The sequence below is a fragment of the Numida meleagris genome, chromosome 2, assembly GCF_002078875.1.
Source record: "Numida meleagris isolate 19003 breed g44 Domestic line chromosome 2, NumMel1.0, whole genome shotgun sequence".
In the NCBI taxonomy this organism is placed as follows: Eukaryota; Metazoa; Chordata; class Aves; order Galliformes; family Numididae; genus Numida; species Numida meleagris.
Genome location: NC_034410.1, coordinates 50,107,517 through 50,130,361, shown reverse-complemented (window position 1 = coordinate 50,130,361; position 22,845 = coordinate 50,107,517). Strand labels below are relative to the sequence as shown.

Here is a 22,845-nt window from a genome sequence, read left to right as displayed (position 1 = left end):
AAAATCTTATGGTTAACATTGCAGAGTCTATTCCAAACACCTCAGAATTCTACAGTGAAAATACTTCAAGGTATTTTATACATGCCTACCACTAACACACAGCTTTCAAAGACTAACCTGAAGAAAGGTCCAACAAAAGCACAGTAATGTCAGAACAATGCAAACTAAAATTAATGGATAACAGACCAACTTGAAGTACAGAATCCACAGCAGCAATGTGGTCTGACCTGTGTAGTAGACCCATGCACTTGCCACAAAAAAGTCTCTACATTTCAAAAATAGGTTACAGAACTGAAGGCAGAGTGTGTGAACCAAGGCAACACTTGTTCTCCCTTTCAATTTTCGATGGCAACTATGCATGCAAGATAACTCCTAGCAAATCACCACCCTTCCCTCCTTCCCCTCCCCACGCTTTCCAGCCTGACCAGCCCTGAGAAACAGCTATCATTCCAGAGGTATTTGAGCTTCACAGTGTTTGGTTTTCAGACCTCGTTTTGCAGACCAGTCAGGATGTTGAAAATGGGCTGATCTAAGAGTAGCCATGTATTTCGCATATTTCAAACCCTATAGGAAAATTCAGACTGCCACCTCTCTTCAACACTGCACACCTCAGTGAGAGCTCCAGGTGCTGGAAAACACCAGTGCCAGGTAAGCATCACAGATCCTCCATGCAACTTCATGTTTATCCAGTTGGCTATACTTATGTGAACACATCAACATATGCTTATCTATTAAGGAAGAGTGCATTTGCTTCACCATGACCTTACTGTCAGTTTAGGCGAAATAGTTAACAAAGAGGGACCAGATTCCTCTATTGTTTACGTATCATTTAAAAATGCACTTATTCAGAGGCCCACCTTAGTGTCCTCCTGAGCCAGCACTCAGTGCTGCTTCCATTTCACAGGAACAATACAGCAACAATCCTGCACAGCCAACAGGCTTTCTACCTGTGGCTAACAGCTCTGGGAATCCACGAAGACCTTTCCCCAGACAGCCTGTGAAGCATCAAGACTGGCCAGTATGTACGTATTTATGCATAATTGGCACTGACGAATCCTTGCTAATTACCACTCACATTATGTTAAGAGTTAATGCTCCACTCAGGGACTAGAACTATTTTAGTTGGAACAGAATATGGGAGTATCACTGTTGTTCCAGAGATGTGGGCCATTGTGAAATGTTTATAAATGCCAAGGGATAAAGGTGACATCCACAACAATAGAGAAATGCAAGGAGAGATGGAAAGCTTGCTTGTGAGAGACCAAGGAAGACAACAGACCTACCCATCTCTTCCTATCACAACAGCACAGACAAAGAAAAAAAAAAAAAAACCCAAACTCTCATCCCAGAAGGACATAGGTTTGTGGAAAGAATGACAGACAAAGCCCTGTGGCCATCAAAGCAGCAGCAGTGCCGGTGCTCTGATACCTGGGGCACTACCCACCCAGTGCTGCAGGAACAAAAACAAGCGGAAAAGCCACACCATCACAAACAGGAAAGATCAGAACCAATGGGCAGTAACAAGAAACATCTCCTGCCTCCATTTTTCTGTCTGGCGCATATATAAAGCCAAACTTTTTCCCCTGAGTGCTTTTTGTTAGCATTCTGGTTGAGCACAGACCCAAAAGATCTCTGAAACCGAGTCTCACATTTTCTCTTCTATTTTTCCCTTTAAATTACTCCAGTAACCATGACTGAAATCAAGACCATTCTCCCAACTCTACCTTCACTGTTTGTACATGAACTATTCCCACCACACCTGAATTGACCCCAAGCAGGACAGCCACGCTCCACTGTAAGATACCTTTGATGGAGAATAAACAGATTCATTCACTCTCAGTACAGCTCAGACTCCTCAGTTCAACCCACCAGGCTGTCCCTAATGTAAAAGCGGGGTAGCCACGGGCAAGCCTATTGTGAGGGTATGACTAAGCAGCCAGAAACATCATTCTGTGGCAGAGCAGATCAAGTCATCTTCACATCACATTCCCAAATTTTCCCTTATACGTGTAAGTGACACGAGGGGGAGGTGAGAAAAGATTAGCTTAGTACACTGAATACTCCTATAAAAAGGCAAATCCATCTAAAATTAATTGTAATCCAGTTACTTCCAACTCCAGAGGAGCATCACTCCTCAGGTGCCAGGTCCCTGCTTTGGCTGCATAGCCAATTTTAAACTCCTACATGCAGCAGGTTACAATCAAGTCCACAGTGATCACAGTTTGCTGTCACGGGGCACAGCCACACCAGGCATACACTTGCTGTGGGAGCACAGCTCCATACTTTCTCCAACTGTAATGCAATCAATGCAGTTATCAGTGCCTTTTTGTTGTTATTATTAAGTGAGAAAGCCAATGGAAACTGACTCTGATGCAGCTTTACTTTTTTCTTTTACAAAAGAAGGGAACTGTTTGAAGTTACAGTTTTGGAGTCTTAGAGGAAGGAAAAAAAAATTTAATAATGATTTGAAAAAGACTATCAACGCCCAGATGTGCCCAGTAGCGCCCTCCGATGCGAATCGGGGCAGTTCCGCACCGCGGCGCCTGGTGCCACTTCGGCAGCGCGGCAGGGCCGCCGAGCAGAGTCCAGCTCCAGCCGCACCCCGCGAAACGGTCGCACCCGCCACCGGCAAAGCCACGCAGGGCCCCGCAGGCCGGCCCCGGGCGGGGGACGCGAGTCGGGAAAGAGACCGGGCGCGGCGCGGCTACCTGCCGGGGGAACACCACCGCCCCGCGCCCCTCCGCAATCTGGGGACAAGGCGGCACTCAGAAGGCGGGGGCTGCCATCGGCAGCACGACGCAAGCTCCTCCACAGCCCGCGGCTACAGCTCCTCCGCGCCAGCCCGACGCCCAGCATCCCCGTGTGTAGCAAGAGGCAGCACGGCTCGAAGCGGTACTCGAACGACTGCCACTAAGCACCCCAGCGAGCGTCGCGAAAAGGTGCGCACTCTGCTGCACTGCGCGTGCGCGCCTCCCAACAACCTCCCGCCCTCCGGGAGGGCGGTGTTAGATTGGTCCCGACTTGGGGGCGGTGTGCAGGCGTGGGATAGGGGGCGTTTTGTGCTTTTGACGGGTGTGAGGTTGTTGCAACTGTTATGGGTGTTTGGGTCTTCTGAGGAGGGTGCACATTGCCTTCAGAGAGCGGGTGGCTCTGCTTTTTTGGGCACCTTCCTGAGGGAGTCAGGGGGGCTGTGTAAGCCCAGTGTGCTGTGGTCCTGTTGAACACTTTGGTCTTCACAAGTCGCCCATAGGTGGCCTGAGGCCTCTGGCTGCCATGTTGCTTGGTTTGGCATTAGGCAGTGCAGGCAGGCTGCAGGTCAGGCAGGCTTCCTTCTGGGGGGCCTGGCCCTAGTAAAAGGGGGCCAGAAAGTGGCGACGAACTTAGGTTTTATCTTCCATAGTATGTGGGACACTGGTGGTTGGCCTGTAAAAATAGAGGAATACATTGCAACAGTAATTCCAGATGTGGCTTAACTTGAACATAGAGCCCAGAATTTATACAGAACGACTTTTTTTTTTTCAACCACGACACCTAGCTCCTAGACAATTGTGTTTCTGGTTCAGTGTGTAAATGGGAGCATATGATGCTGCCAAGATTAAATAAAACTAAAATATCCCCACAGGAATTTACCATACTTACAAATTAGGCAGTTGTACTGTATGCCATTAAATCCTCTCACAAGCAGGAGGAGGGTCCTTTAGCTCAGTTTTGCTATGCTGAGGTGCAATGTCAGTTGCATCACAAGCTGAGCCTTCAGCTGTCTATGACTATGAATGGGTTAACTGGAAGGGTTAACTTCGCTGAACCTGTAAGTGATTCTGCCCCGAGCTGACTACTTTTAGAATATTTTTAGCTTTATATATTTAGGGACAAAGAGGAAGGCTTGTTACATGAAAACCATGGTGTCTTCTTGCTCTGCAACAGCATTTAAAAAAAAAAAAAAAAAAAAGCTTGCACAGAGGTTCAGCATTTTTTTATGGAAAAAGCACTGTGAGGATAACATCTGCACCTCAGTGGTAGATAACACTTCAGACTGCTTGAAAGAGAGCACTGCAAATACCGCAGTCTTAGAAGTGTTTATTCACAAAGATCCTGCATGCTGAGGAAGAACACAGGGAAAATCAGCTGTGCAACAGGTTTGTTAACTGGACTTGCTATGTGTAATGAAATGTAGGACGTGGATGCTTGCAATCCTAGAAGCAGTTAGGATTTGTCAACAAGAAGAAAATCATGTGTAAAGCTATCCCAGTGTAACTCAATATCTGTGTAACAATGCCTGTTTCTAATTAGCTTGGTGTGAAAATAATAAAAAGAAACCATCAGTTTCTGAAATAAGACTGGCCAGATCGAGAATTGATATTATGTTGATAAATTTGACTTGTGTAGATATGGTATTCCTTATGTGTACCACAAAAGGTAAAAAATTGGTCTTTCAGAGAAGATAAAACAGCAGAGGATTAGCAAAGATCATTGAGCGTAATCTCTGCATTTCTGTTTTGGATTTGCGAGGATAATGCCCCGTTTTCATGGGGAAGTTGTGAAACAGAATGAAGAGCTGAGTTTGCTGGGAACAGAACATGAGTTATCTCCATTGCTAAAGCAAGCAAATAGGCAGTTGTTTAAAAGAAAGCAGGACGAGTGCAGAAACACCACCGCTGGTATTTTTGGCTAACTGTTGCTCAGTGCTAGTTAACCTTCACACGTTGCAGTCTGCTAGAATGAAACAGTGCTTTTGCTGCACAGATAGAAATCCAAGTAATCTCTTTGCTATTTTTCACTGAGCTGTTCAGGATTTACACTCACAGCTGAGAACAAGAATGCTGTAAATAACGTTATCTCGCCAAAAACGGGGCTCTCCTCCAAGAGAGCGCTTCATCCTGGATTCTCGGAGTTCCACAGGTCTCGCTGTCTGAGCTACCGAAGCGCTGCCGGCAGTTCGAAGTGAGGTTTAGAAGACTCCTTCCGATAAAGCATCTTCCAACGTGTCCTTACGTGTGTTCCTCCCTTCGCCTTCCTGGCCCGGAACTTTGCGAGCCCGGAACGCTGGCGCAGAGCGGCGGGGCGGGGGACTGCGAGAGAAGAGCAGTAGTAGCTGCCGCCGAGGCCGTGTCCGGGACGCGTTGCGCAGGTTTTATTCCTCCTTCCCTCCGCTGCTGCTGTGCCGCGCCGACCGGCCCATGTACCGACAGAGCTTCCGACCCCCGACGCCTCCGTACGCGGGCGGCGGGTTCCGGAGCCCTCCCTCCGGCGGTGGCGGCCCCGTGCCCCCCTCGCCCCGGGGCTACGGGAGCCCGCACCACACGCCGCCCTACGGCCCGTGGCCCGGGCCTTACGGCGGCGGGCTCTCGCCCCGAGGCCCCGGCTTCGGCGGCGGCGGGCGGTTCGGGAGCCCGTCGCCGGGGGCGCAGACGCCGCGCAGGCCGCAGAGCGCCAGCCCCCGCTACCCGGCTCCCCGCGGCGGCAGGTCCCCGGCCGGAGCTGCCCCGCAGCCGCAGCAGCACAAGCGCTCACCCGGGGGCTACCAGAGGCACTACCAGGTATGGGGCAGGGCGCCGAGGGGCCAGGGCCGCGCCGAGGGAGGGAGCGAGCGGCGGGCAGAGCATGGCCGGGCCTGGGAGTGGGCAGCAGCTCCCTCCGTCCTCCGGGGATAGGGGCTAGCTCCGCGCTCAGCGACGTCTGCCCTCCGCCATTAGGGAGGATGGAGAGACCCCGGTGCGGGAAGAGGAAGGGGCCCCTAGGCTGCCCGAGGCCTGGTACCGAGGCACGAGGGCTTCCTTCCTCATAACATTCCGGCATGGGAGGGTGGAGGGAGAATTGGATACCGCCCAAAACTGCAGTAAGCGTCTCTGTCCCTCGTATTTACTTCCCTTTGATCTGTTCTCCTTAAAACAGTGGGGAAGCACTGTGTTTTTCGTGCCAGTGTTGCCTGACGTTGCAGGAGCTGCCCTATGCCCAAACATGAGCACTCTGGGGCAAGCTTAGGGAGAAGTGAGGAATGATCTGCTAAAGAAATAAGTTAAGCTTCCCCTAAGCAGAAAGGAGAGTATCTGTTGGGGTCACAACATACCTTTTACAAGTCGTTGCCTTGCACTGAAAGCTTCAATTTATATGAGGTAGCTTTCTCAAGAGTTAACAGTAACAGGCTCAGTGAGTTATACTGTTACCAGGATGGCTTAGTTGGTGTGTGACTGGTAATACAGATAGGGATGGCAGGTCTTGAGATGATGCCATATTCTCCCTCATAAAGCCAGATATGTCTGTTAGAGAACCCGTAAAAGTGTAAGAAATATGCACATGCAGTACAGACCACGATAAAACGTTCAGGTGCTCCTGCTGATGCTTTGAAGTGTAAAATGAAGTCAAATCTTAATACAGACTACTAAAATCTTAATGTGCCTGCATTATGTAGTGACATTTCCATTCCAAAAGTCTGATTACTTTTTTACTATGCAGATAACTATCTTACAACAGTCTCATAACTGGTGAAAGAGAATTATTATGGACATGAAACATTTTCTTTCTCATTTAAGGCTCTTAGTCTGAAGGCCTACAGGTTGCTTAAGCCTCTGTACTTTTTATTAGAAAAAGATATGGTGTCTGCCTTCCATGAGGATCTCATTTTGGCATAAAAATGGCTCTGACATTGGGAAGAGAGAGTTTAGTCACTAATGTACAGTTTCCCCACAGAAGATCATCATCTGGATATTTGCTTCAGTGATTTTTAAAAGCCTGCCTTAAATTACCTGAGCCTGATTGCGTGAGGAAAAATATACAGAAATCCTTTTGCTTCAAGTTCTAGTCAGAACTGTTTATATCAGGATCTGTGGGCAGGAACAGTCTCATGGGCTCAATCTTTGGTGTTAATAAAGAAGCCTGACATAAGGAAGTTTGAATCCAGTTGCACGTTGTCATGTTTATGCTTCTGAAGACTTAGACATTTGTATGTCTGTAGCTTTGCCTAGGACTAAGGTAATGTGTGTGCATGTACTTTACATGCATGCACATAGACTGTTTTGCCTGGGAGGCAATAGAAGAGAGAGGAAATCTCAAAACCATGAGTTCTCATTTCTTTGAGATGGGCAAGAATCTCCATCCACGAAGCCATGAGTAGATTTCAGTAGAGGGATTTTATTGCATGTTCTGAACATCACATTTCTTCAGAGGAGTTGTTCCCTTGTCTTCTGGAGACGCTGTTATTAAGAGAACTATTCTGCTCTTAAAATTCATGACGCTTTGTCACCTTTGAGATGAAAATCTTAAGTGACCCCTTAAAATCTCTTAGTGAAATCCAAAAGACAGTTCATACGTTAGCGTTCTATGCGATACCATGTTGTTAGTATACTGTGCTGACTTCTGCACTTTGGACAGAAAGAACAGAAAACTTAAAGAAAAAACTTTCACGTGGCCAATGCTTTAGTGAGCTTTCTGTTTTTCCACATGGATGCACCTGCTTCTAAATTTTATGAAAACAAGTTTGTTGAATCTCATGAATATTACCTCTTAGAATTCACTTAGAGGTAGCATTTCATCTTCTATACAGAACAAGAGTTAGTGGAGCCACAGCTAGTACTGGTGAAAACTTTTACAGAAAGTTAAAATAATCTTGTAAAATGGTACAAGTGTGGTATCTGTGTTTTGTGCATCTGCCAGAAGCTAAAATCACTTCAGGTGAAGAAAGCTGATTAAAGAAATGATTGTCACTCTTGTCAAGATAGTATTGCCTTCCTCAGCAGTGAAGAGCACCAAAAGATATTTTTTTCCTATGTGGAGATAAATTTGTTGACTGGAAAAAGGTATTGAGAATAGGTTGACTGTTTTCTTAAGAAAAGTTCAATGAGGAAGGGTTATTAGCACTATCAACAGTAAGATACAATTATATTAAGATATCATTGACAGCGGTTTCACTTGTACAGGTAAGGCTGTATGTTTTCCTTTTCCACAGGCCTATAGTGTGAAGAATCGCCTCTTGATTTTTCCCTACAGAAAAAAAAAAAAAAAACATAAAATGAATAGTATTCTAAATCTAAAATGTGTATTAATATATTTAAATGTAATACTTATTGAAAGCTATTGATTTTGTATAACATAGTAATACATAACAATTTAGTGATGCTAGATGTCAGGCATGCAAAAAATTGCAGCATTGTATATGGCCTGCATTATATTGTAGTGAAATTCAGAATTATAAATCTGTCCAAGGGAGTCTTACTGTTGAATTAGTTTGTTCTGTCACTGTATGTATTACAGATAATTTTGTTGATCAGTCTAGCTTTCTTCGGAGCAGTGCAGATTACACATAACAATGTAGGTGTTGTAGGGTCTTTGTTAGACGTGATGTTTAAAAGTTTTAATTTGGAAGACAGAATGCACCGTGTATTAGAGATTTACCATTAGTGTGATTGCTTAAGTAACATTAATGCCATTTTTGCTGGTGCATATTGACTTGACTCCTTGACCTTTAAAAAGTTTTTTTTAGTTGTATACTGACCTTATCCTCCTGTTTTTCGTATTATACTTCATATAATAATTTTCTTTCTTTTAGTACTTTTTTCTCTATTGACATCATCATCTTACCTGCATAATGTAATTGGCTGCGATGAAACATTAGAAACAAATGTCCTGCAAATTACACATGGATGTTCCCGTACTTAGTTGTGTATCCACTGTGATCAGTCTCTAGGAATTCTAAAGAAACAATTATTGGGACCACACAAGCAGGCTCCTGCCAGAGTACTTTTTCAGAAATAGGTTCCAGACTAAGCTGTTTCAGTGTCTTGAGTCTAAGCATAGAGGGCTTCACTTTATGGCACTGTTTCTCAGTTTTACCCAGAAATTGCTTCATATGGTCCATCTAGATATATTCTGTGGGGGTTATTAGTCAAATTCAATCACCATCACAGCTCGCCAAAAAAAAAAAACAAAAAAAAAAAACACCCGCCTGTAGTCCTTGGTTTTACAGTCCTTTACAGGTCAGAAGCTGGCATAAACCTCAAGGAATCCTGTTCTTAATCATTCAGAATGCAACAGGCACATTTTTAGACTAACAACAGTGTATCTGTGATATTATTTGTTTAACTATGGTTAAAACAAACCAGTTTAAATGAACATGGCTTTAGACAAAACCTCGCTTTTTAGGGAAGTGAATTTGAGGAAAAGAGCAGTAGATGATGGTGGGAGAAAATGGTTCCAGTAATTTGCTTCATCTTAGCCCTCTTTAAGTTGCAGACCCTAGCAGATCTGTAGGAGTAATCGTGGTGGTCCTTGATTTTTGGAAAAAATAACATATCAAAACCTTCCAGACAAAATAATTGCCTTTCATGTAATGCCTGTTTAATCACTGATTTTCATCAAAATTTGTAGATTAAAAGAAAATTGTCTTTTCTCAAATTTCAAAAACACTAATTTGATTAAAACAAAGTGTTTTTCAGAGTTCCTCAGGTCATTTGTAGCAATTTGCTTTATATACTGCTATGCTCAATCTTTAAGTACTGAATATCTGGCTTCTGCTCTTCTGAACATTTTCAACTCTTCCTCAGCCTCTACGCTCTGTTTTGTTGTGCAGCTTATGAGTTAGACATGTTGTTAACTTAAGTAGCTTATGAAAAATACCTTTTCTGTAGTTATATACCAGTATGATGAAAACATGTTTTGGAGAAGACTGGATTTTATCCTGGTAAATCACTACTGATAATTAAAGTATAATAAAGCCAATTTCTTTTGAGGAGGGGCAGCAGGTGAGAAATAATAATTATTGTTTGAAGATTATTCATGATAAGGTTCAAAGCTCTACTGCATTAGAAGGAAACTTAGTTTGAATTAGTCTATTAAATGTTTCTTTACTTGATGGTTTTCTTCCAAAGGGATCACCCAGGACATCTACTCCATTTGGTACAGCGCATGGCAGAGAGAAAAGAGTGTCTAATGATGTGGAAAACTATTACAGACCTTCAATGCTTGAGGACCCATGGGCTGGCCTAGAGCCAGTTTCTGTTACAGACATAAACCAACAATACAGCAGTGAGCAAACAACATATACTGGTAAAAAAGGGAGGTATTTCAGTTAACACTTTTAAAGGCCAAATAACTCCATCCTGCCAGGAAAACTTTGGGACAAAATCTTTATATTTACACAAGATAACAGTAATAAAGATCTTAGTTCATGCTTTTATTTTATCACATTCACCCTTTTATCCAATTTTTTTTTTTAATTGCATTGGAAATTTTTATGTATGGGGAGGGAAAAAAAAGTGGTAGGATAAGTTACCTTTCTGGCTATGTGGAAGTGCCTACCAGCTTTGAAGAACAAAGTGTTCTTTAATCACCAGCGACTGATTTGTGACTGTTAAAACAGGTTTCCATATATTTACCTCTTCCATGCCAGATTGTTAGCCTTTTATTGTAAACTCCTTTAAATAATGGTATTTTTTTATGTTTCAACATTTTTAGAATGAAGTAACTTGGAAATAAAATAAAATTTTGTAAAACCTTGTTTTGTAATGTATAAAGATTACTTTTGGACTTTTGTTAAGGCGTACTGATTAACAGAAATAGTACTAGTTATATTAGGTGACTTTGTAAATGTGCTTGTATGCTGTAGTTAACCTCTGATTTTGTGCATAGTATTTTTTGTTAACTAGTGTAATGTGAAACTGAAACGTAACTTTAGCCATCTCAGGAAACAGATGTGTTGTCTTACAGATGTTTAATTTGTTGAACCAGATCTTGAATCCTAAACATTATTCTGTAATATTTACTTCTGTATTTAGGGAAAAAAAAAAAAGCATTTGAAACAAGATTACATGTTTCTGGATTACAGCCAGGTCTGTGGCAATTTTAGACTAAGCAACACAAAATATAAGAATTAATTAAATGCAAATGTACTACTTTCTGGATTTACCTTTGGATTAGCATAGAATGAATAGAACTTTGTTGTACAGTTGGCATGAGTATATAAATAGCATCTTATTTTTGATCTGTTCTGGGTTTTTTAATTTTTACCTACAACTAGCATCTTTTTCTAAAGAATTCTTGTTTTCAGTGTGTGCATGCTATATCTTTTATCCTGAAGAGGAAAACAACAAGGTTTTTTTTCTTTTTTTAGGCCTTGTCTATATATGGAGGATCCATTCTTAAATTCATTAGTGAATATTGTAATTTAGAACAAATCATAATTAATTCCAGCTGTAGGCATGCTCTTTACCAAGCCACATTAAGCCTGCAGTGGATATCTAAAATGTTGTTTGACCCTACTGTTATTTGTTGATCTTTGCTTTTAGGCAGTATGTGGAAGATGAAAACTTAGTTAAATAAAAAACACTAGTTCAGTTTTCAAAACATATTTATTTTCTTTTAAGCTTATGTACTTCACAGAAAACTAGAAAACATTTTTGTAGTCCTGAAGCATGGTTATGTGGAATAGCACAGGGAATTGCCTTACATTGTTCTGAGTATCTTGTGTTTTGCTGAGGTACAATTGTCCTATGGTACTGCTTGGTCTGTTTCATCATAAAGTATCTTGGCTTAATACCAGCTTCAGGAACGACTTAAAACTGGAAGGGGGAGTGTGTTTGTGGGGAGGGAAGAGGGGCATCCACTTGTTGATACATGCTAGCTGAGTCGTAAACTTTTATGACCATAACCTAAAGTTTTTTGCTTGTTTTTCTTCAATTGGCCTTTTTGCTTGTTCTAGTACTCTATTCTAAAAGGCTGCTCGGAGAACTGAGACCATAATGCCTGCTTGATATCACGAGTTCTTAAATCATCATCCCAGAATCAAAACTGTCCCTTATATGGCAGCTATCAGTATTGGTATCTGTAACACATACCAGCAGAACTGAAATTACTTGATTAGTTGTAGATACTCTTCAGAATTTAAAAATCAGTTATGTCATTTTAGAAGGGTGGAGTATGAAGTTTTCCTTCCTTTTTTTTCTTTTTAACTGTAGCAGGTTCTGTAAAGCTCACAAAGTTGTAGGGTGATTAACTGAGTCATCTTTTTTGTTACTTTTTTCCATTGTAATTCAATGCACTTTATTTTTTGAAATGTGTTTGGTGATCTTGTGGAAATAGATCTGATAGTACTTGATGTTTTTAAGAGACTAAAGCTATGACGTGTTCCCAGTTATACATGAGAAGAAACTGGGTTTGGAAAGGAGAAAGGAAAGGAAAAGGATTCATGACAGAAGAGAGACTGTTAGAGATGAACTCTTTTTACAGTAACCAGTATCAGCTGCCCTTGCACACTGCAAAGATGTGTTTTTCCACTTTGGCTTTCCAGTTGACCAAGGGATCAAAGCCAGTCGTCTCTGGTAATAACTGTTTGCTCCTGGAACTGGGTGTCAGACATCAGTGAAGGTAAATGTTCCAGAAAGAGAATTCAGGAAATAATCTTGAAGCATTGTTTAATCAATACAGGCTTTCCACAATATCATCTTTTAAGCTGCTGCTCCTATGCACTTCAGGATATGACCCAACAATTAAAAGTACATCATGCTGCTAACGACTCATAATTTGATCAAGAATCTGCAAGGAATTTAGATGTAATAAGAATACTAAACTCATCACACCATGCCAAAAACTTTAAAGTGATTCAACTTTCTGGCTTCTAGGAAAAATTCTGAAATTACAGAAAAATTTCAAAATGTTGTTGTTGGATAGCTGTAAAATGCATGAACGCGTGTTTAGAACTATAAATATAATGTACTTAAAGCCAGTTTAAACTTTGCCTTTTTTTTTTTTTTTTTTTTTTTTGCTATGATATCCAGGAAGCTTGAGCACTTACTTCCTCGCTGATTTTTGTCCCTTTTCCCATATGGCAAACATTCTTTCTCCCACATGTTTCTAATGAAGATAGGAAATATCACTTCCTCACTTGTTTATGAAGCATCTTCATAGCAACATTATGGCTCTGGAAGTAGTATTTGATGATAAGAAAAAAAAAAAACATCTGAAATGCATCCCTACTTCATGAGCCCATGAAACAGAATAGTTTCTGTGTCTCTCTAATGAAGGTATTCTTCTGTAATGGGCACACTTAAGAATATGGGTTTTACGCTTTCCTCAGCGGACTTTAAGGTAAGTCATTTAACTCTTCAGAAGTTTGGATTAATACACATTCTGTCCATTCAGTTTTGTTTGCATTCTTTGTCCGTCGAGACTTACTTTCTATTCAGTTGTTGTAAAAGGAATTGCATAACTCACTACTATTTTCTAGCAAAAAAAAAAAATCTGTAATTCTGCTTGTTTAGCTGCTGTGTTTAATGATGATTTGCATATGACAGTAAGATTACTTAATTAATTTGAGTACAGTTCCCCATGACATGGTAACACACCAGGTGAGGAGTGATCCCAGACTGTGTACAATACTTCAAAGGTGGTTCAAGTTTGGGTTTTCACTGCAACTTTATCACACAGAATAGTAACTTTTCTCTGGCACTGCAGATGCACTATCTTACACTGAAATTGTAAAACAAGCAATTTAGAATGCTAGATTTCAATTAAAATGGGATTTCTAAAGTTCGTATCAAGCTACTTTTTTTTTTTTTAACTAGCATTAAGACACTGAAGTTTACCGTTTTTCTAATGTAAAAACTGGGAACACATTGCAGAGGAAATGCTTCTGATCAGCAGAATGGGTAACTGCTTCTGCAGTCAGGCTGTTTTCCTGTTGAGGATATCTTTATATGCTCTTCAGTTTGTGTGTTCATTAGACATCTGGAAGGATAAACATACATTTTATGTAAAGTCTACAAGTATCTATTCTCCATCTCCCTCCTAAAGAAAAGTTTTCATAGACTGTTTGGCTTTTGAGTTATGCTTATCCGTAGTCTCATTGACATCAAAGGATTTACTCAGGCACCCAAGATTCATAAACATCTAACAAGCATTAAAGTTTGAAAATTATCACCCATTGGTCTTTCATTGCTCTTTTTGAACTTTGCAGTGAACTACTGTGTCTTGTAATTGCTCTGAATTCCCTGTCATACATGTGTTTCTTATATATGAGCCAAGCCTGTCTTGCAAGGAATTCAGATTTTTTTTTTAAACTAAATTTTCCTAAGGGTAGATATTTTGTTCTCCTTTCCCCAAATTTTCCTTCTTTCCAACTTGCTTATATCAGGAAGTTAACTGGAGGATTGCATCCACTGATTGCTGAAGAACCATGTAATGGTTTCCATGTTCCAGACCCTCAGAAGCTTGTGTGCCAGCTGACATATGTATTGTAATTTCAGATGGCTCAACTACTACTCATACTAAAAGGAAGGAAATTAAAGGTATGTTTAGAGTAGTATAGTTGTAGCATTCGATCAGTTCGCAATCAAATTTTGTGCCAACAGTAGCTTTTGTTTTCAGCTGAATGTCTCACGAAGCACAAAGAGTTGGATCAGTTTCATTTTCTGCCATTTCCTTTAAGATAAGTGCTTTGCAGATCTGGAGTTTAGGAACATTTCTTCAACCTGGAGTTCTGAATTTACTTTCACAAAATTATTTGCTCAAGGACAAACCTATGCCTTCCCTTAAAACCATTTCAGATTTGATTAAAAGAGCTTTATCTCATCTTCATTTCTTTCTCTGGGAGTACAAGTACTGGGCTAGCAACAGTGGGGTGTGGATGCTCAGTGCCAGAACAAGGTCACTGCTGTTCATCTCCAGGTCACCACTAGTTTCTTGCCATTTCCATTTGCTCACATCCAGGAGGTGTTTTCAGCCAAATAGTCATACATTCTGTTTCATCATTTCTCTCTGTGTTGCAGCATTTAAAACTATTTCAGAGATTTACTTGTTGTGGATTTTAAATTCTAACAGCACTATAAATTGTACTTTGTAGTTTAACTCTTGTTTGTTCTTCTGCAGTAAAATCACAGGTGAATTCCACTGCCTTCCATCACCTGTGATTGTGACACATTCCTTTTCTCAGCCATATATGCAAACATTGATATACAGCAGAGTAACTTCCGTGGCTAAAAAGGATTGCACCAGTACAGTTTATTATTGAAATTTTCAATTCTCCTAACATAACTGCTATTAAAGTAAGAGTTTCTCCATTCCGTCTTTCAGCGAGATGAAAATTAAGCCAATGCTGATAATACTGAAAAAAATATCATCCCACTCTTTACTAAGACAGAAGAAGGTATTTCTCAAAAATTACACATGAAAGAATTGCACTGTTTCACAGATCATGAGACCTGGTTTGTTTGTATTTTTCTTCTGGAGGAGCACTGACTTGTTACTAATAGCTTCAGGGCTATCCAGGACTTGAACTTTGGTCAAAGCCACCCAATCACCATTTGACCTATTCACTGATGAAAAGGAAAATTCTGGTTTATATAAAATACAGAATATAATTTCACAGACCTGTAGGCTGTACTATTCACTGGATGTGGAAGGCTTTTGACAGTAGATTAGTGTGTATTCCATTCAGTTAGAGTAGAAAGTATTCCTGCATTACGAGTTAACATGCCGGTATTTTTGGTAATAAAAGTTATATATTCAACCACAAGCAGGGAAGTAATTTTCAAATATTAAAACTAATTCCCAAAGTTGCTTGATTCTCAGTATTCGCTGTTTTCAGGTAACAGTGACAGGAGTATGGAGGATTTATTAAATTTATATTCTTACAGAAGGAGATTTGTTTTATTCAAATGTCAGTCTGAATTCAAGTAGTGGTGGTAGTTGCATACTGCAGATCAAAGATCTGAGTCGTTCATTTCTTACTTGGAAGAGCTTCCATTTTCTAGAATGGGCTGATGCACTTCAGGTGGGTGTGCTGGGTTACAGCTTTTGCAGTGAAAATGCGGGGCTGGAAGCATTTGAGACTGCTGTGATCTGCACAGGGCAAGATGGATTGCATGAGTAGAGATGTCACTGCAATTCAGTGTAACCTCTACTACCATGTTTCCAGACTGCAGATAGAAAGGAATTTTAACACAGGCAAAACAAGTAGGTCTTGCTCCTGTCTCCCTGCGTACCTTCCTCTAGGGACTTTTCATTTTCTAAGCCTACAGTGAATCACAATGTTACTGGGGTGAAGGATAAAAGGATTTAAATTGCCTCCTAATTTGCTGTCGCTAAGCATTTGACATCAGGTCAGGCTGAAATTTTTAACACAATCATTTTAGAATGAAGTGCATTTATCAAAAATCTGTATTGCCCTACTTTTATGGGCAGCAGTGATCATGCTGCTTAATGCTATATTTAAATGCATTTAAACCTGGTATCCATGTGTGTTTTGCTACAGTCTAATTGCTATGTAGTCAAGATAGCTGAAAGCTGTTACTGTAGAGTCAACAAGTGTTTGCTTTGGGTTTAAATACTTGTAAGCCTGCATGAGGGAATTGCAAGAGTTCAGAATGTTGAACATGCTGTTGATACATTAGTGTAAATACTTATAAATGGAAGAACAACTCCTTTTTTACACTGATGCAAATCATTCCCTTTTCAAGAATCACACTGAGCTAATGTTGAAACAAGGGAAGAGGAATTAAGCTTCTGTGGATGATTACACAGCATAAACCACAAGTAACAGAGCAAATATGAACTTAAACACTGATTGCCAACTGGGGAGTAGTATCAGCAGTAATTGGATTATAAGTAGTAGTTGCACAATGCTTTTAAAATCAAACCACTGCCTCCTGTGGCTTAATGAAAATTTTTAGGTTAATGTGAAATAACGCTTTTGAGTTGTATTCCCTTAACAGATGTTAGGAATTAACTTGTTGTTATTCCTACAGTGGAGTTGGCAGAAAAGAAGCATCTTCACTTCTCTGTTGTGATGTCTAGCATCTCTGCATAATGTTGTGTCTATTTTTTAAGCTTAGTTAAACTTTGCATTTGAAGATCTCAGGGATCTCAAAAAAAAAAAAAAAAAGGTCAGGAGGAGAGTAAACACTTGCATATGAGCCAAGAATACATTGCTAACTGCAGGAAGGCACCAAGGGTCACATCTATTGATTCCTTGCCATTCCACATTCCTAAAACTATTTTCTTTGTCTGTAAATTTGTAGTAGTCTTCTGGTTGCTATGGCAATTAAATTACAGCAGATGAAATGATTTGGTTGTTTACTTCCAGATGCTAAGAAAACAGTATGTGGACAAAGGTTGAGAAATTGTTGTGGCTATTTTCAAATGAGTGAACTGCCAAGTTGCATCTCTGTTGAAACTGAAGACAGCTTATGCTATGAACAGTATTCTTGTACTTAGAATAACTTCTTAAATAAAGTTCCATGTATATAGAAAGCATGCACAAAGAACCTTTAAATATCTCTTCTCAGTATTTCTGTTACATCTGGTTATATTTTCTGACTGTGTTTAATTTCCTTTCAGAATAATCACTGGATGGTCTATACATTGATTCTGCTGTAGCCTATCACCCTCACTGCTATGAGGTGAGGAAGAAATAGTGTTTTGTATACTTTGCAAGTACACAGCTGAAACTTTCCCTGGTTTAATTTCACTCAGCTAAAAGATTGTCCCAGTAAGTGGGTGGCAGAGCTCTCCTTCCATTAATCAAATCTCTATCATTTATCTTCCTACAGTTTTTTTTTAACACACGTACAAACACCCCTTAACTTAGAGAAAATACCTTAATCAGATAGAGTTACCATGACTTTCTCTCTTGTAAGCCTTTTATTGTCTCTTCCTCCTCCTCCCCTTTTTTTTTCCCACAAAATTGTTTGTGCATCAACTATATCTTAAGGCTTTTCCATGTAGATTTTCCATGAAAATAAGCCTGCTTTTGCTTCCTCTTCTATTACAAGCTTGATCTGTCCTTCAGGGTTCTACTCTCAACAGTCATCTGCTGGAGCATTTGATGGAATCGGTACCACTCAGCCACACAGCATCACAGTTCACTGAAGATCCTGTTGGTTTATAGTGCTGGAGATGATAGAACTACTTAAACAAGTAGAATCGTGGAGTCATTGAATGGTTTGGGTTGGATGGGACTTTAAAGTTCATCCAGTTCCAGCCTTCCTGCTGTGGACTTTTTGTCACCCGCTAGATCAGGCTGCCCAGTACCCCATCCAGCCTGGCCTTGAACGCCTCCAGGGATGTGGCCTCACCACCCTCTAAGTAAAGAATTTCCTCTTAACATCTAACATAAGACTCCCTTCTTTTAGTTTAAAAGTGTTCCCCCTTGTTCTGTCACTATCAGACTGTGTAAAAGTCGGTCTACCTCCCATTTATAAGCTCCTTTCACATACTGAGAGACTGCAGTGAGGTGTCCCCAGAGCTTTCTCTTTTCTAGGCTAAACAAACTCACCTCTCATCCTGACTCAGTAGGAGATGTGTTCTAGTCCTCTGATCATCCTCAGGGATCTCCCTCTGATCAGGGATGATCAGAGGGATGATCACCCTCTTATGAACTTGCTCCAACAGGTCCGTGTCCTTTTTTATGCTGGAGGTCTCAGAGCTGAATGCAATACTGCAAGTGGAGTCTCACAAGAGCTAAGTAGAAGTGAGCAGTCACCTCCCTTGCCCTGCTGGCCACGCTGCTTTTGATGCAAACCAGGATACAGTTTGCTTTCTGGGCTGCAAGCACACACTGCTGGCTCGCATTGAGTTTCATCAGTGAACATCCCAAAGTCCTCTTCAGCATGATTCTCAATCCATCCTCTGCCCAGCCTGTATTTGTGCTTGGGCTTGGGCAGTGGGAACTGTACAAGCAGACACGCCCATACCAGTATTAGTAAAAATTGTTCTCTAAACATAAAATGAAGTCTGGCGTTCAGATCTGTCCTGAACATTGCAAACAGAGGCAAAGTCACTGTGGAAAGACAACAGAAAAAAACACACAAGAATAGGATGTGGGAAACCTGTTATCTAGGTCCCATTTCTTCCTGTCTGCTTCCCAACACACCTGCCTCTTAAATATTTGTTGTATACTCAGCATATATACACACACACACACAAATACATACGTACCTGAATACACCCAAATCTCAGCATATACATATACTTAAATGCTCAGTAAATCCTTGATGGGAGACAAAGTTGGAGGGAAGAAGGGAGGAAAGCTACCTCATGAAAGTGTAAAATGAGGTACTCTCTCCCTTCAGCAGCCGCAGAGCACACTACTATTTTTTGGTCCATGAATGACAAGAAAGCAGATGTGTATTTCAGAGAGAAGGAGTTTTAAGCAAAAATAAAAGAGTCTGTGTGCATAGGGGCTTTCCAGTATATTTAATCATTTAGTGTAAATTTAAAAAAAAAAAAAAAACACACCATTGAGCTTCAGTCCAACTACAGTTACTTTAGTACTAAATTCTATTTCAAGAGCTTTTAAACTGCCATAAGATCTGCTACAGAGCAACTTTCCTCTGTCTTGTAAACTTTCCGGTGTGCAGACAGAAAAAGCAGGTTTCTGGTTTCATTCTAGCTGTATTGATGTATCACAGAGAAAAACAGCAGAAACACATCTAATGAAAGTATATACTTTTACTAGTGCTTAGGCTGTTGCTATGTAAGAATCCAAAAATAAATAGTTCAATTTCTGGGGTTACTTACGGGCCTGGGGAAGATCTTCAGCACAGCAGACTTCCCTCTCCAGCACCTTTTGGCAAGGAGACCCTCTAGTGTAAGTCTGGCTCCTTAAAAGCACATTATTTTTTTCCCTCATTCAGTTGTTTCAGCATCAGAAAGCAGAAGTCCACAGTGTGTTGCACCTCTCCTTTTAAGTGACATCAAGGAGCAGAAAGCTCAAGAAAGATGTTAAGACCTGCATTCATGTCTGTTTCTTCACGGACTTCAAAACTTGCTTTCCCTTTTCTCCATATTTTCTTTCCCCCAACCGTTTCTATACTCTTTCTTCAGCTGACACTCCATTTGAAGCAGATACTTCTCTCTTTTCCTAAGTTACCTTTCTCACAGCTACCTGTACCCCACAAACTTGTCTGTCCTGGACTGATTACCACTGTTCCCATGGTTCTACTGACAAAGCGGCTCCTCCATCTGCTTTCAAATCAAATTACAGCTTGAATAGTTTTAAGTGTTTTTTAGGCTGAACTTACTGATGTCTGAAACAGGAAAGCTAACTCAAGTGAGCTTTTCCAAAAACAAATCTCACAACAGAAGCTGTCAGTCACCTCACTAGTAGCAATATTAAATTGCAACTTCAATTGGAAAGTGATCAGCAAAGGCACCTCCGGCTGTAATCTCTTTGCATCCCCTCCTTTTTTCTTCCTGCACATTCTTTTCAGGCTCTTGCTTCACTACCTTTGTCCTGAGGTTGTGTGGACCCTCTTTGGTTGTTGTTTGTTTTTCTCCCATCCCTCTCCCTATTTTTTCTTTTTAACTAATTCAAAATTCTAAGCATCTTTCAAAGAGGTAAGGACAAAAAGCTTTGTAGGTACCAAGAAAATCCATGCCTACTTAGTACCAAAGAAATGGCGAAATTAATAGCTTAAATGATGCTAACTTGTTACGAGTTACAGATTACATGTCTTTTCACTAAAACCTGGATTACCCCAACAAAAACTGATGTCAGCTATACATAGATTTCATCAAATCCCAAATCACACTGTCCAGCAACATTTGGTGCCAGAAAGAAGTATTTATGCTGACATCCTGCATAATCATAGAATCATAGAATGGCCTGGGTTGAAAAGGACCTCAAAGACCATCTAGTTTCAACCCCTGTGCTGAGTGCAGGGTCGCCAACCACTAGACCAGGCTGCTCAGAGCCACATCCAGTCTGGCCTTGAATGCCTCCAGGGACAGGGCATCCACAACCTCCCTGGGCAACCTGTTCCAGTGCATCACCACCCTCTGAGTGAAAAACTTCCTTCTAATATCTAACCTAAACCTCCCCTGTCTCAGTTTAAAAGCATTCCCCCTTGTCCTATCACTATCATGGCAGGTTTAAACATCACCCAACAAGTTTTGCACCAAACCAGCAACTTCACTTAAACCAGACCATACTACTATCATTAAAAAAGTCTCTGATATTTAAAGATTTCAGATGGCAGTCATGTTGACATCTGTCAATTGAAGTTGATTCCAGGACTAACCTGTCACTTAGAAATCTGCTTTCTGTCTGGACTGGCTTTGTCTAACACTAGTTTCCATCAATGAATTATAATTTACATTTTTCTATAGCATTGAAGAGTCATGCTTCAAATTTCTATTAAAGATAGGTGATCAAATAACATTTGAATATTTGTCTGCACCCATTAAATACAGCCATTGAAGTCACATTAGGGCATGTTTCTAGGTCTGTAATTGTTTCTGGTTTTGGAAGCTTTTCTGTTATAAGTAGTGATCTCATTACAATGAGATACTGCAGTCCTACTGATTAATAGTCCTCAGTCTGTGTATCATGTTAACCTTAGCTTCAGCCTGGCTCTGGAAGACAACAGTCACTCCTTTTCACCATCACTTCATACCAGCTTCTTGCCTCTTGTTTTGTAAGTGTGACTGATGTCACTGATTGTTTATGTGTGACCTTACATTTCACCGCATTAAAATATGAAGGTAGGTGCTTAGTGTTCCTCATTGTTCCTCATTTCTTCGTGCAAAGGTTAGAATAGCTCCTAGGAGAATAGCATCTTTGTGAATATCCCAAACACAGACATCATAACGCTCCATATAAAAGCCCTCCTTAATTTTACACTCTAGCTACCCAACCCTTGGTGTCTTCAATACATCTACGCCTTGAAAAGCAGCACTGGCGCTCCCTGTCCACCAGGCATAAAGAGTTAAAACAGTTTACAGCTTTACTATAGGGTTTTCCTCTCCAGCCAGGAACAAGAGAGTTCTCAGGGTGGGAGTGTCCTGGAGCTCCCTGCAGGGCAGATAGACACAGACATCTGCTGACTGCCACTGTGTTCTTTCTGCTATTAAACCAATGGCAATGAAAGGCCTCCCTGCAGCCGCAGGCGTGGTGGTGGAGAGCCTGCATGCCGAGCCACCCTCTGCTGTCCCTTCTTGTTCGATGAATTGGATTACAGAAACTGACTTCAATAATTCTACGTCGTGGCCCTGGTGACCATGACTCCTCTTATACAATCCTTCTGTGAACCTAACGATACAACTCCCACTTTTAGAATATAGTACCAGACCCAATATGCTTCTCTTATAAAAAATGAACAAAATTGTCCAATCTTTGTGTAAGTATGGAAGGGAAATTGTGAAGCATAATAAGTCTAAGGTACGAAGGTCATTAAGCTAGAGACACTGCCTGAAGAAAAAGAATTTCAGGACAAAGTGTTTTTCAGTGGAAGCCTGCACCTCTCCATCACTTGTTTTTCTGTGCAAAAGTGCAAACAATCCCTTTTTATCTGATTTAGAAGTCAGTACCCACTCTTAGTTATTCCGCTTCTGTTATTCCAGACAGGCCACGATGAATGATGTGTGCAGCCAAAGAAATGGAGCACAGTTCTAGAAATAGCCTTAACCCCTTATAGTCCTCTATATAGAAATTTGTCTTAAAGATGTTAATTTAGCGTGAAGTTAACCAACACGTAAGTATTGGAATCAGATTATAGCAAGAGGAGGTGTCTGTCAAGCATAACCACAGCTTAATGACAGAAGAGGTCCAAGCGTTTTCTTCATCCCTCCTTCCATCCTCTAATCTGGTTAACCAAAAAAACTTCCAGAGCAGGTTTCAAATGTACACATCCCAGGAGAAGGTGTGCCAGTGGAGAGGAAGTTGTGCTTTCCAGCTCATTCCAATTGGAAATGATGCTCTGAGCATCTGTGCTATAACTAGTCATTAAAATGTTCCAGATTCTGATTTAAGTCTGCAAAGCTACTTTCATTTTCCTAAGTACCTTTCAGATTTGCTGTAAAGAATACAAGTAGACCCAAAAACACTGTTTTTAACAAAAGGAAATAAATCCCTTCTTAGGT

At 40.8% G+C, this 22,845-nt stretch overlaps 2 protein-coding genes across 9 annotated transcripts in view; one reads left to right on the top strand and one right to left on the bottom strand.

Moving 5' to 3' along the window:
- SUGCT (succinyl-CoA:glutarate-CoA transferase) overlaps positions 1-2,939 on the bottom strand; it is a 336,065-nt gene extending 333,126 nt beyond the window's left edge. For all 5 annotated transcript variants that reach the window (XR_002434884.1, XR_002434885.1, XM_021385794.1 and 2 more), the window contains exon 1: positions 2,709-2,939. Coding sequence is in view for 3 of the 5 variants with exons in the window: in XM_021385794.1 (XP_021241469.1) it covers positions 2,709-2,856 (148 nt within the window). In the remaining 2 variants the exon portion in view is untranslated. The remainder of the gene's footprint in view (positions 1-2,708) is intronic.
- Positions 3,967-19,227, top strand: MPLKIP (M-phase specific PLK1 interacting protein). 4 transcript variants are annotated; one of them, XR_002434888.1, is made up of 4 exons: positions 3,967-5,537; positions 9,861-14,273; positions 17,323-17,384; positions 18,376-19,227. XR_002434888.1 is itself a non-coding variant. In XM_021385797.1 (2 exons), the coding sequence occupies exons 1-2, from the start codon at positions 5,178-5,180 to the stop codon at positions 10,062-10,064; spliced, it is 564 nt and encodes a 187-aa protein (XP_021241472.1). In that variant the 5' UTR covers positions 3,967-5,177; the 3' UTR covers positions 10,065-19,227. The 4 variants fall into 4 exon arrangements, 1 of the variants encoding a protein (XP_021241472.1); XR_002434887.1 differs by having other exon boundaries at positions 17,323-19,227; XR_002434886.1 differs by having other exon boundaries at positions 9,861-17,384.

What these genes read in the sequence shown, in the direction of transcription:
- MPLKIP (XM_021385797.1), top strand. Translation starts at nt 5,178, where the DNA reads ATGTACCGACAGAGCTTCCGACCCCCGACGCCTCCGTACGCGGGCGGC. An exon ending in GCTACCAGAGGCACTACCAG is followed by an intron (nt 5,538 to 9,860) that starts GTATGGGGCAGG and finishes TTTCTTCCAAAG; the next exon opens with GGATCACCCAGGACATCTAC.